The sequence below is a fragment of the Beta vulgaris genome, chromosome 8, assembly GCF_026745355.1.
Source record: "Beta vulgaris subsp. vulgaris cultivar EL10 chromosome 8, EL10.2, whole genome shotgun sequence".
In the NCBI taxonomy this organism is placed as follows: domain Eukaryota; kingdom Viridiplantae; phylum Streptophyta; class Magnoliopsida; order Caryophyllales; family Amaranthaceae; genus Beta; species Beta vulgaris.
In genome coordinates this window covers 3,571,127-3,585,133 of record NC_079209.1, presented here as the reverse complement: position 1 = coordinate 3,585,133, position 14,007 = coordinate 3,571,127, and the positions used below count along the sequence as shown (strand labels likewise).

General features: G+C 34.6%; 1 protein-coding gene across 1 annotated transcript; it reads left to right on the top strand.

Annotated features, from left to right (window-relative positions):
- Window positions 1–11,774: 11,774 nt before the first annotated feature.
- On the top strand, window positions 11,775–13,781 carry LOC104884762 (transcription factor bHLH162-like). The gene is made up of 3 exons (XM_010669451.3): window positions 11,775–11,930; window positions 12,655–12,984; window positions 13,551–13,781. The coding sequence occupies exons 1-3, from the start codon at window positions 11,814–11,816 to the stop codon at window positions 13,617–13,619; spliced, it is 516 nt and encodes a 171-aa protein (XP_010667753.1). The 5' UTR covers window positions 11,775–11,813; the 3' UTR covers window positions 13,620–13,781.
- The last annotated feature ends 226 nt before the right edge of the window (window positions 13,782–14,007 follow it).

Genomic DNA, 14,007 nt, shown 5'->3' with positions numbered 1-14,007 from the left:
TAGTGTGAATATAAAACTTAAGATGGAAATACGGCGGAAAGGTCCATCCCTTTAATTTGTTCTCACCGTGATTTTTATAATATTGGAGATGTTATGCGAATGTCGAAAATTGTCCCAAACATGATCATGACACTTGACACCATGTTTTCCAGTCAACAAGGAAACCGAGTTGCAAAAAAGTGATTTTTATGATTTTTTATATATTTATTTTTCATATATTGTGGTGAAAGAGCAACATAATTAAGGTGCTGACGAAACATGGAATAAGAGAGGACAATCTACAAGAGCAAAGGAACGTGATGGTGGGATCAGCTTAGTGACGCAAATTGTACTGGACTTTAAGCAACTACTAAAAAAGATAGCATTTTATGCTAAATTTAAGTTGTGGGAAGGCGTTGTGGAACATGGAACTTATTCAAAGGTAATATATAGAGAAAAATATATTTCGCCAATTGCCGATATATTTTTTCTAGGAGTGATAATGAGTCTGACAAGCTCGTGAGCGGCTCGGATTCGGCTCGGTCAAAGCTCGGCTCGAGACTTAAACGAGCCGAGTCGAGCCGTGTTAGGCAAAGCTCGGCTCGTAAAGCTCGTGAACAGCTCGATTTATTATTTTATACTAAAAAATATTTTTTATTAAAAAAATATTTCATATTAAGAAATATTTTATATTAAAAAATTGTTTATATATTAAAAAATTATTTATATATATTAAAAATTATATAAAGCATTTCTTTTAAGATATTAACTAAGGTATATAGTAGAAGAAAATAAAAAGAAAAGGTAAAAACAATTAAAAAGAGAAAGAAAACAAAAAAGATAGAGAGGAGCAACCCTCGAAGCACTAGTAGAATAAATGCTATTTGCTGCGGTGGTATTGCTGCGGTTTTACCCATACGCAGCAATATATCACGTTAAAAGAAAAGGTAAATATAAAATAAAGATATTGCTGCGGTTTTACCCATACGCAGCAATATATCACGTTAAAAGAAAAGGTAAATATAAAATAAAGATATTGCGGTTTCTACCAAAAACCGCAGCAATATCGTGTAATAGAAAAAAAAATTTAAAAAAGTTGACTTTTTGACCAAATATATTGCTGCGGTTTTTTCTACCAAAAACCGCAGCAATATCGTGTAATAGAAAAAAAAATTTAAAAAAGTTGACTTTTTGACCAAATATATTGCTGCGGTTTTTTGAAAAAAACCGCAGCAATATATTAAAATATTATTTTTAATAATATTTTAATATATTGCTGCGGTTCTTGTACAAAACCGCAGCAATATCAATAAAATATATATATATAAAGCATGCTCAGTTAGGGTTTGTCTTATTTCCTCTCTCACAACTCACAGCCGCTCTCTTTCTCTTTCACCCTCACTCCTCTCTTTCACGCTCACTCCTCACTCCTCTCTCTTTCACGCTCACTCTTCACTCCTCTCTCCTCTCGCCGCCCCTCACTCTCAGATCCCACTCGTCCTCTCACCTTGACCCTCACCCTTCATCTTCGACAGTGGTGGTGGACTCTAATATCGGTTTTTTTTTCCGATCTGTGTTGTGGTGGAGACGGTCGTTCGCCCGCTTCGTCGATTTCATTCGCACCGTTCGCACCAGCGCCGTCGACTTCATTCGCACCAGCGTCGTCGAGTTCGTTCGAACCAGCGTCGTCGAGTTCGTTCGAACCAGCGCCGTCGAGTTCGTTCGAACCAGCGCCGTCGAGTTCGTTCGCACCATTCACACCAACGCCGTCGTGTTTGTCGCACCGTCCGGCTATTTTGGCCCTCGTCCACTTACGTCTTTCTTTTTGTTTTTAATTTCTATTTTTTTATTTTTTTTTCCAGATCTGTTTTATTTTTGTTATATATTTTTGTAATTAGGGCTTAAATTAATTTTCAATATTAATTTTATGTACTTCTGTCATATATGGTTACGAGTTTTAGCAAAGAAAGAGATTTGCTCACGAGTTTGAAGCGGTCAATGAAATGCTTTACTTTAGTAAAGGAAAGATCCGACTTTTAGCAGTCTCACTTGAATTCTCCCTCTCTCCGGTGGTGATCTCACTTCAGTAGTGGGATGAATCTGAAGGGTGGTCCACGATTTTGACTCCGGTGGTGATCTTTCAAATTTGATGACAAAATACCAAAAAAAAAAAATTTTTTTTTTACCTGTACTACTACATATTGCTGCGGTTTTACGGGTAAAACCGCAACAATATCCCTTATAAATCTGATAAAAAAAAAAAAGTAATATTACTGCGGTTTCTGGCCCAGAACCGCAGCAATATTACTTTTTTATAATAAAAAAAGTAATATTGCTGCGGTTCTGGGCTAGGAACCGCAACAATATTACCTTTCTGGGCCACCTTATTTCACCACAATTCCTAATATTGCTGCGGTTTGGTCATTAAAACCGCAGCAATATTACGTTATATTGCTGCGGTTTAAAACCGCAGCAATATTATTTATACCTATTGCTGCGTCCTTAACTGCTGCGCGTCCTATTCCGCAGCAATAGGGCACTTTTTAACCGCAGCAAGTAGCCTTTTTTCTACTAGTGAAGGCTCTAGCCTAATCGAGCTCACGAGCCGAGCTCGAGCAGCAAATTCTAATCACGAGCTCGAGCCGAGCTCGGCTCCCCCAAGCTCGGCAAGCTCACGAGCCGAATCGAGCCCATGAAAAATTAAACGAGCTCGAGCCGAGTACCAGTGCTAGCTATTCGGACTCGGCTCGCTCGATAAGTACTCCTAATTCTTTCTAGTACGGTTGCGAGGTGTGTGGAATTGGAATGACCTATTTAAGGTTAGAGGACTATGTTAAATCTTAAAAGTATTTGATGAATTAAAATAAACTAGAAGAACTGTCATTTAGTTTAAATGATATAAACATGTGCAATTTTAACGTTTGACTACCCTATAATTTTGTACAGTAAGAATCATGATTAGTAGGGTTGGCAACGAGCCGAGCATAACAGAGCCGCAAGCTTTAATATGGATCGGCTTGGATTTGATTAATTTTACGGAGTTCGAACATAATTAATCTCAATCCCAAACTCATCTCGTACTTAAAAATAAGGCTCAACTAAAATTGATTTGATAAGAATAAACCAAGTTTTGAGCCAATTGTTATACTTATAGATTAAGCATAATATATATTTCTGATCAATTATCGTAATATTTAATTACTTCTTAAGTTTGTTAAAAAAATTATTATATTTTTCTTCAACAAAGAAATTTACTTTATTACTGACTCTTTTAACCCGTGAATGACGGGCCAAAAATCTAGTATACTCTCTAATAGAGAATAAAATAATGATAAATAAAGCTATAGAAATAAAGGCAAATTGGAAATAAGATTGGTAAATTAAAATAAAAATGTAAGTAAAAAGTACAGATAATAATAGTAATACGCTAAGTCATATATGTGACTGGTCATACATATATATATAGTGAACAGTGTGTGGCCAGTCCACATATAAGGTTCATTATTGTATTTTAAAGTTACTAATTACTCTTTTCATCTCAAAAAGATTTGAATACTTTTTTGAACACGTATTTAAAGGTGGTAGATTGTAGTATGATTAACAAATATTATTTTATTTAAAAAGTAGATGCGACAGGAGTTGGTGGAGTTTTTTTATTGTAGTATAGAGAAAGTTGGGTAATTTTTTATTCATAAAAATAGAGTGTGGGCACAAAGAATCATGCAAAAATGAAAGTGTCAAATTAATTTGGGACAAACATAAAAGAAAAGTGTTTAAACTATTCAAAGATGGAGAGAGTAATAATATAGGGTAACTTATAATTGCAGGGTTACTTATTAGAGAACTATATTAGATATTAAGGGTTACTTATAAAATTTTTGTTTGGAGTTATATACTACTCTCTCCGTTTTCTAAAGATCTTTCCTCTTTCTGTTTAAGCGTGTTTTCAAAAGATCTTCCCTCTTTTACTTTATTCCTTATTTGGATTTTCTCCCCTTTTTACCCTCTCATGTCCCTATCATATGGCATTACATTATTAATTCAATTTTACTCCCTTTCTCTCTCCTACTTTAACCCCTTTTTATTTGTTTATTTATCTTAACTCTCTTTTCTCTCCTACTTTACCCACTCCCACACCCCACACAAATGGATCCTCCTTGGTATTTGTAGGAACAGTAACAAGGAAGATCTTCAGGAAACGAAGGGAGTATTATTATGAGTTACTTATATTAACTAAAAGGGTAACTTATTTATTATATTTTTTTGACAGGATGATTATTTAATATATTTAGTTTGTCTTTCGTACGCACGACCATAAAATTATTAATTGTGTGGCCAGCCATACGTACTTGTTAATAATAAAAATTTTATAATAATATTAATTTCATATTACTCTAAACTTCACCCAATCGATTAATCTCATCTTATTTATACGTCATTATTTGTTACCCTATCTCCGGATCGGATAAAAAACTCGATTGACAAGTAATTTAGTTCACCAACCAGTAATACGATTTAATATAAGGTGGAATCTAATTCAACATTAACAACTATCTTTTTTTTTTGATAATTTAGTTCATTTCATTAAAACTCAAAAAAGAGTTAAAAAGCATACAATGAAAACTCAAGATTACAACATCTTGAAAGACAAATACATGAAAATGCCAACCAAAACGCTCCAAACACAACAAACCCACAACAGTATCAACACCACAACAAGCAAGAAACAACACCCCACCACATGAAGAACCGAGAAACACACAAGCCTACTAACTGAAAAACAACAAACTAAGACATATCAAAGAACTCATGAACTCCATAGACGATTTGAATCAACGACACCAAATTAACCATTGGGATAACTAACACTACACCGCCTCTTTGATACTTGAATTCCATTTTTCTTCTCCATGCTACGATTGAAACCAAGATGATTAAGCAATGGACATTGATTTTTCTTTGCTAGCCTCCGAACAGAAGACTTCGGCACAACGTTGCTCATAATTGAATTCGGTGATAAAATTGAAACCTCACTGACAACCCCAACTGAATCTAATATTGTGTCATTTCCTTTAGCACAAGAAGAACCCTCATCTCCGTCAATACAAAATGAACTTCCTCCATTGATGCACATCTCATTTGCAAATGAAAGAGCACTAGCAATGCCACTCACACCAACCTTTCCTGGCAACCTCTCCGGATTTGCCAACATCTTCTCCTTTATAACACCAACGTTCTCTAAAGGAACAAGTTCAATATACTAGGTTCCTTAACATGAAGAATTTCACTTTCTAAATTAGGATGACTTGAACCAACCTGCATATTTTCTAAGATGAGCAGAGCATCCACTTCTAATTTAAGCTCACTATCATGAGAAGGAGGGGAAATATCGTACTGAAGAATAGAAAAGAATCCAAACAGGCATTATGGCAGTCACCATCAAAACCAACAACCTTCAATTCCTCTTGAGCAACATGAAAAAAGGCATGAACAAAAATTTTCCAAGGATTATCACTACCTAAAGCAGGGACAAAAACTGAATACCATAAACCTTTAATCTTCACACTTAACTTCAAAAACCACCCCCAACGATTATAACCAGATTGAATTTTCCACCAAAGACAACCAAATCGTCTACAATGCTCAAATTCAATCAATTCTGAACAATCTTGAAGTGTAACAGAAACCCAATCAATCAATTTAACTGGGAAATTAATCCACCTTTTCCGATTGTTGTATAACTCACCAATTTTCAAAAAACCATTACTCAATTCTAAATGAAAAGTTTTACCTTTGATTTTAATTTCCATGTTCGAACTTCGATCGAGCACCTCCCTTGACTCCTGTGCAGTCTCGCAGCAGCAAAACAAAACAAAACACCCTGAAAATGGTAGAAACTGGGATAGAAGAAATTGGAGAAGTTTGATTGAGAGAGGTTTTGGAAGCTAAAGCTGAGAGAAAACTAGGAAGTGGGGAAAGAAGTGAAGGGGACATTAGTTAACAGTGACAGGAGGATGAAACAGGGGATGACCCTGCGGCGACGCACGCCGGAAAGAGTAGCGCGGACGGCGCCGCCGCCGCAGGGAGAGCAAGGGTTTTAAGGGTTGAGGGAAGGTGAACGGTTCCAAAACACATTAACAACTATCTTTTAAATGATTTTATTAACAGCGGGTAACCCATCCAACGGATATATGTAGTTATGTTCCTCAAGAACGTTCCATATTCATCTTCTCCTACCTTTTGTTCTAGTGGTTCCTTTTTATTTATTGTGTGACAATTGCTACACAATCAACAGTTTAATATATGGACTATTTCCCTAAACGACACCTAATGATTCTAACCCGTTTTCTCGCTATATCATTTCTCGCAATTTCTTGCTCTTCCTAATTGATCTCAAATTTTTAAAGATGATCATGGATCGGATCAGTTTGAATTTTGCCTTAAAAATGAGGCCACCTTAAGTTATCCATTTAACTCTAGAAATGGCCATTAATCTATGACATAAAGTGAAGTGCTCTTAATTTCATTACACAATGGTTTTACAGGAGATTTACTATTTTGTTTGTAATCGTAATTTTTTTTTTGGCGTGTAGAACACTTCACTTTGCATTAGCAAATTTTAGAAAGTAATTGACCTAAGTTATTTCCTAGCCCACTTAATCAGAGGGTATCTCTTACAGGTTTGGTTAAATATTTTTAGACTATAAGAAACAAAATCAATTATTAATTTCGTTTTTCTCCATCCACTCCTTAATTCATTATGATAGAATATGAAATATACTAGAATTATATTTTGTATTTACACTTTTAATATGAATAGAATTCCTAATCCTATTAAACTTATATTGTTGTAATCTATATATTCTGATCAATGACATTAACTCGTATCAAAGAAGTTTAACCGAATCTAACATTGAGGGTGAGTGAGGACAGAGCAAGTGTATATGAGGGGAGACTGGAGATCAGAGATATTTGGTGAAGATTTACCTCTTAGCTATAATTGGCCTAGCCACATTGTTGCTTATTAACTTTTATTATATCTCTCCTTTCTTCTCAAGTAACAAAATCTATTTTTTTTTACTTCAGTTACCTTTCAACTAACTATAGAACATAACCAAGGATGTCTTGGCCTAGTGGTTAAGATTGAAGTGCTGTGAACGATAGGTCACAGGTTCGAATTCCCCCTCCCGTTCTTTGTACTTTGTAACGCTTTTGTGGCTCATATGGATAAAAAAAATAACTATAGAGCATAACACCAATAATATAAGTAGCAAATTATTGTGACCATAATTCCTATTCTCTATTTGAAACTATTCCCTGTTCATATCATAACTGACAACTAAACAAGCATTTTATGTTGTTCAGTTGTTGTTAGGTCGATGTTAGTAAACTGTAGCTTATAAATCGGCGTAATGAGTATTTGAGTAAGACAGGGATCATATTATGTAAAAAGATAAATTTATGATAGTATGACTTCAGACTTCAGTAGTGAGCTTGTTTTGGTAACCAACCGTTTGAGTCTCTTAGAGGGCTCAAACGGGGGTAATTTGGTCATTTTAAGCCTTGGAAATTTCACTCGCGTGTTGTTTGATACCAATGCCAGGTTAGATTGGTACCATTGTCCGAAAATTTTGATATCAAAGTAAGGTTGCTTTGTACCAATCCTGATAACAATGTGATACCAATACCAGGTTATAATGGTACCATTGTGTAACTTTTTGAGTGTTTGAGTCTTTTTGGGACTCAAACAGTTGGTTACCAAGGCTTTTTCCTTCAGTAGTTCATTGCTGTCTATACAAGCCTTTTTATATTTTTTTTTGAGGGGTCGATGTAACATGTAAGTCACTTTATTAAAAGTCTCTCTGTCCTTTGGTTTGGCCGTTTTGGTTGATATATTGTTTGTGTTCAACACTACGTGATAATCATTGTTCAAGATCCAATTTGATTTGACTTGAAGGTTATGTGTACTTGTTGACTGTTGAACCTACTAATGATACTGTTTATGATATCCTATAAGAGTATAAGACTAATAATAGTGTTTGTAATATTTGTAAGTGTAATAACCAGTACTGCTAATTGTTGTGTAACAGCTTTTTTAAATACAGTGTCTTATTCCCTTTTTGATAAACCATTTTGACTTTTGATATTATTCACATATGTAACTTCAGCTATATTTTGTTTTTTGTACTTAAGGAAAAACATCGTCACGTGGGATCTTTTTTTTTTTTTTGCCAACACTACAATATCTTAAAAGACAGATACATGAAAACGTCAAACCAAAACGGCAAAACGCTCCAAACCCAACAAAGACCCTTCGACAATATCACCACTAAAATGAGCAAGAAACAACACACCAACCACGTTGAAGAACCGAGAAACACCCAAGCCTACTGACTGAGAAACAACAAACTAAGACAACATCAAAGAACTCATGAACTCCATAAGACGCTTTTGAATCAATGACACCAAATTAACCATTGGGATAACTCACACTACACCGCCTCTTTGATACTTGAATCCCATTTTTCTTCTCCATGTTACGATTGAAACCAAGATGATTAAGCAGTAGACATTGATTTTTCTTTGCTAGCCTCCGAACAGAAGACTTTGGCACAACATTGCTCATAATTGAATTAGGTAATAAAATTAAAACCTCACTGACAATCCCAACTGATTCTAATATTGTGCCATTTCCTATAGCACAAGAAGAACCCTCATCTCCGTCAACACAAAGTGAACTTCCTCTTTTGGTGCGCATCTCATTTGCAAATGAAACAACACTTGCAATGCCACTCAAACCAACACTTCCGGGCAACCTCTCCGGATTTGCCAACATCTTCTCCTTTACAACACCAGCGTTCTCTAAAGGGACATAGTCCAATATACTCGGTTCCTTAACATGATGAATCTTACTTTCTAAATTATGATGACTTGAACCAATCTACGTATTTTCTAAGATGAGAAGAGCATCCACTTTTAATTTGAGCTCACTATCATGAGAAGGAGGGGAAATATCGTGCCAAGGAATAGAAAAAGAATCCCAACCGGCATTATGACAATCACCATCAAAACCAACAACCTTCAATTCCTCTTGAGCAACATGCAAAAAAAGCATGAACAATTTTTTTTCAAGGATTATCACTACATAAAGCAGGGACAAAAACTGAATACCAGAAACCTTTTTTCTTCACACTTAATTTCAAAAACCACCCCCAACGATTACAACCAGATTGAATTCTCCACCAAAGACAACCAAATCGCCTACAATGCTCAAGTTCAATCAACTTTGAACAATCTTGAAAGGTACCAAAAACCCAATCAATGTTTTAGATTCGTGGGATCTTATTAGATTCATTTCAATGTATACTTTCCAATATCAACTTTTTGTAAATTTTGTTTACTGATAAAAAAAATATAGATTCAAATAATGCATTGGCAAGTGTACCCAGAGGAAATAAGTCAACTAAAAAAATAAAGGAAGTATATGTTGATACTATAAATTTACTTTTGAAACAAGCCAAGTGCTCGCTCACAGTTACGGGTTTATGAGTTGTCCGCCTTCAATCTTAAATCCCCAAGGACATTTTGTTGGATTGTCGTGAGGGTTTAGGGTAGGGTTGTGGCGGTGGTTGTTGTTAGCTATATGAATGGCTTGGGTTGATACTTGAGGTAAGTGATTCGACCTATGGACATATGCGTACCCGTATAAGAAAAGATTTTATTAATTGTTTTTAGTACATGAGGATCACCTTATGAGGGAGGAGTTTTGTTACAATATAAGGGATGCCTCTATCACGAGTCGAGGTCATGGGAAATGAAGGTGTGCTCCACTAAGTTGTTACTTTTTATGTAGTTTTATATACAATTTTTCACTAAATACCTTTGAGTTTTCGGTTTATTCAGCAAGTACCCTCGCACTTTTCAACATTCACCTGGTACTCCTCATTTTCATGGTGATACATCAAAATTCCCTTAATAGATAACAACGGTTAACGTCATTAATTCTAATTAACTCTTCTAATCCTAATTAAACCCTCTAAACCTAACCCCTAACCCCGATCCTAAATCCTAACATAATGTCCTAACCCTAACCACCCAACCACCACCACCTCCCCCCACCCTAATCCTACATCCCTATTCCCTACACCTTTAGGAAGGAGGTTGAGCTAATAATATCCTTACTTACCAAAAAAAAAATTAATTTAACAGAGGAAGGAGTAATATTTATTGCTTTTTCCGACTTATATGTGTCATTTGGTTTTTGAAGGTTTGCATTGCACACTTTTAGGTATTATATCTTTTAATTATACCTACTTAATACTTACTTCCCAAGTACCACTGACTTGCACTTAATACTTACTTCCCGAGTACCACTTACTTGTACTTCATACTTACTCCCTCCGTGTTCCTAAACACTATTCACTTGCATTTATAGAGTCTTCTATCCATGCATTCGATGACTAATATCTTTACTACATATTATTACTTCCTCCGTTTCCTAAAGATCTTCCCTCTTTTCATTTAAGTAAGTTTCCAAAAGATCTTCCCTCTTTTACTTTATTCCTTATTTGGAATATTTTTTTTCCTTTTTACCCTCTCATGTCCCTATTGTATAGGCCACCATTACATTATTAATTGAATTTTAGTCTCTTTCTCTCTCCTACTTTAACCCATTTTTATTTGTTTATTTCTCTTAACCTTTTTTCTCTCTCCTACTTTACCCACCCCATACCCCACATAAATGGATCCTCCTTAGTATCTGTAGGAACAGTAACAAGGAAGATCTTTAGGAAACGGAGATAGTAACAAATAGAAAAGTTAATATTATGATAATAAACATTAACAATGAATCGCATAATCTCCCGTAATATTATATATAACCTAGGTGTTGTTTTGAAAAAGACCTTATCTGTAATAATTTTTGCGAAAAAACACCTTATATAATAATCTTGTTGTGGGAAAATTCCAAATAATTTTTTTACAACTACATTATCCTTGCATTCCAGGCAGACAGTTAAACTTCCTGTCAATTACCCTCCATTTGTTACAATTTTCATCAAACTAGAAAGCATAAGACACATATATAGGCTTTAGAAATTAAATTTTGGTTTGACCATTATTATATGTAAAGTGATGAATAAAAAGTATAACATCATAGTATATATATCTTAGAAATAAAACCATCTTACCATTATTTAATTTTTTTTATAATTTATATTGATATTTAGTAAGGTAATTTATTATATGGTCAAAGTTTGACCTTGATATTCGTGCCTTATAAAGAAAATGGATCAAATATACATAATGTAATACTTTCAAGAAGGAAGATAGATATTTGTTGCATCAATGTAATAAATTCAAGAACAACATACACACAGTGAGTATATCATTAGAAGTTGGTATCACTGATATCATTATATTCACTATAATTATTCCTATATTAGGTTATGCAATGGTTCTAGATCAGCTTTACTTATTTTCATTATGTCCAACACCTACGTACATACACATACACATACACACAGTGAGTAATGCTATGTGAAAACTTGCTAGCTAAATATTTCCTCGTGACATGCAAGGTCAACCGTTGTCAACAAAGAAATCCGATTTTCTTACAGATGGAACATATGTGAAGGCCCACACCCTTATAACTTTAGCTTTCCTAATATGTTGTGTCTAAGTTATTGGTGAATACTCCCTTCATACTATGCTTGGACTTTTCTTCCCTAAGTTTCCTTATAAATACCTAGTGGCTTACACAAATCTAATACATAATTCATATTTTAGGAAACAATCAACTATTTGTCTATTAGTACTCCTATAGTTCAACACTCATGGACAAAGGAACCCCCAAAAGAAGTAGAAAAACCATGGAGAAAGAAAGAAGAAACAACATGAAAAACCTTTATTCTCAACTCAACTCTCTTATCCCTAATCAGGATCCCTCAAGGGTCTCTCTCTAATCTCCCTCCCTCTCCTCAATCTCTATTTATTTATTGCATTTTGCATACTAATACATGTTACTGTTTTTGCCCTAATTAAACTGCTATATGATATTATTGTCTTTGCCTGGATTTAATTTATCAATCATATATATACATATATCCGTTTCATTTTAATTGTTACACTTTGATATTTTACACTATTCATAAATTCACTTTGACTATAATTTGTGATTTATATGCAGATGAAAATATAGTCATGTGTGATCTTGTTAGATTCATCATAACATGTATTTTATTTGATATGTACTTTTTATAATTTTTACAAATACAAAACTAAAGATATATGTCCTCAAAGTTTTGCATTGACATGCATGAAAAGTGTAAGTGTGTAAACTAAAATGAAACGGAGGGAGTATGTTACTATCTTTGTCCGAATTCAAAAGTCATATCTTCATTCTTCACTAGTTAATATCATAGTATCATCATAATTCTAGCTAGACGAAGGGAGTACAATAATCAATAATCAATAGTTAAGTATTCATTATATCTTACATCTATCATGCATACATGCATCTCCAAAACCCTACCTCTACCTTTTGGTAGGAACGGTAGCTAGGAGAGTATATATATCATAAGAGGGGTGATCAATACATTAATAATGTACAACATTCATGTCATATATATAATGCTAATGTAATGAAGATTGACAATGGTTTATGTATATATGTAGCCACTTCCGGATCAATTAGATGAAGCAACAAACTACATCAAGCAACTACAAGGAAACGTCGAAAATTTGAGGCAAACTAGGGATGGAATGATGGGAGTTGGAGGATCACAAGGTAGTTCCAGCACTAGACCTGGCTACTCCTCGAACTCGTCAGTCCAAATTGAAGTGAATGAAAATGGGAGTGCTCTTGAGGTTACTTTGGTTACTGGATTAGAGTGCCAGTTTGTTTTTACTGAGGCTGTCCGAATTCTTCACGAGGAAAATGCTGAAGTTGTGAACGCTAGTTATTCTGTTGCTGAGAACACTGTCTTTCATACCATTCATGCGCAGGTAGGGTTAAATATGCTCCCTCCATTTCATTTTAATCTATACACTTATACTTTTCACGCATGTCAATGCATAATTTTGAGGACATATATCGTTAATTATTCAACCAAACTGTGTACATATAAATCAAATTGTATATATTTTAATCAAATTGCATATATTATAATTCAATCAAATTCAAAAACAATGAAATTATTCATTAATATTAATAATCGTACAAATTTAATTAATTTTAAAGGTTTATGTAACAATAACAAATTTAATCAAATTGGCCCGCTAGCTAGCTAGGCTCACAAACCGCCAAAACTGCTTCCCAAAACGTGAAATCCGGTAATAAATCGGTGTGGCCAAGATTTTTCAGCCCGTGGACCAGCCCACCCAAACCGTGAATTTTACGGTCCGTTCATGTGCAGTGAAATCCTAGCCCGGTCCACTAGAGCTCACGGACCAGCCCACACCATTGCCCATTTCTAAAAAATAGATAGGGGGGACTATATATAGTAACGGCATGTCTTTTTTTTCATAAGAGGGGTAACTCTTAACTTTTTGGTTTTTTGAATTTCCTGTAGATAGGTGAGGCTGCGACAAGTGATGCTGGTGCAAGGATCACTCGAAGGTTGAAGAATTTTGAGATTTAATAGTTCGGCTTATGGTATAGAAGCATATAAGTTATTTCCAATGAATATCCATATAATAATTTCAAGTTGTTATGTTGGCGAAAGCCTAATCCCTAGTAACTATGTATTGTGATTGTTGTACTTTCGATCCGACGTGATCTTACCCATGTTAACTTATGGAAGTTGTAGTCCATTACAATATTGTCATTTACGAGATATTTATAAGCTAATGTGACATCGCTGGTATTTATTGCCCCCTGCTTTTCATTTTTCAACACGTCTATTATATAGTATTTGCTTCTTCGTAAAGAGAGGTGCATTGACACCGAAATTTATGAAAGTTCTAAACTATCAAATGATAGGTATGACAAATTTATATGGTTAGGGTTTCTTATCGGTCAAGCTAAGC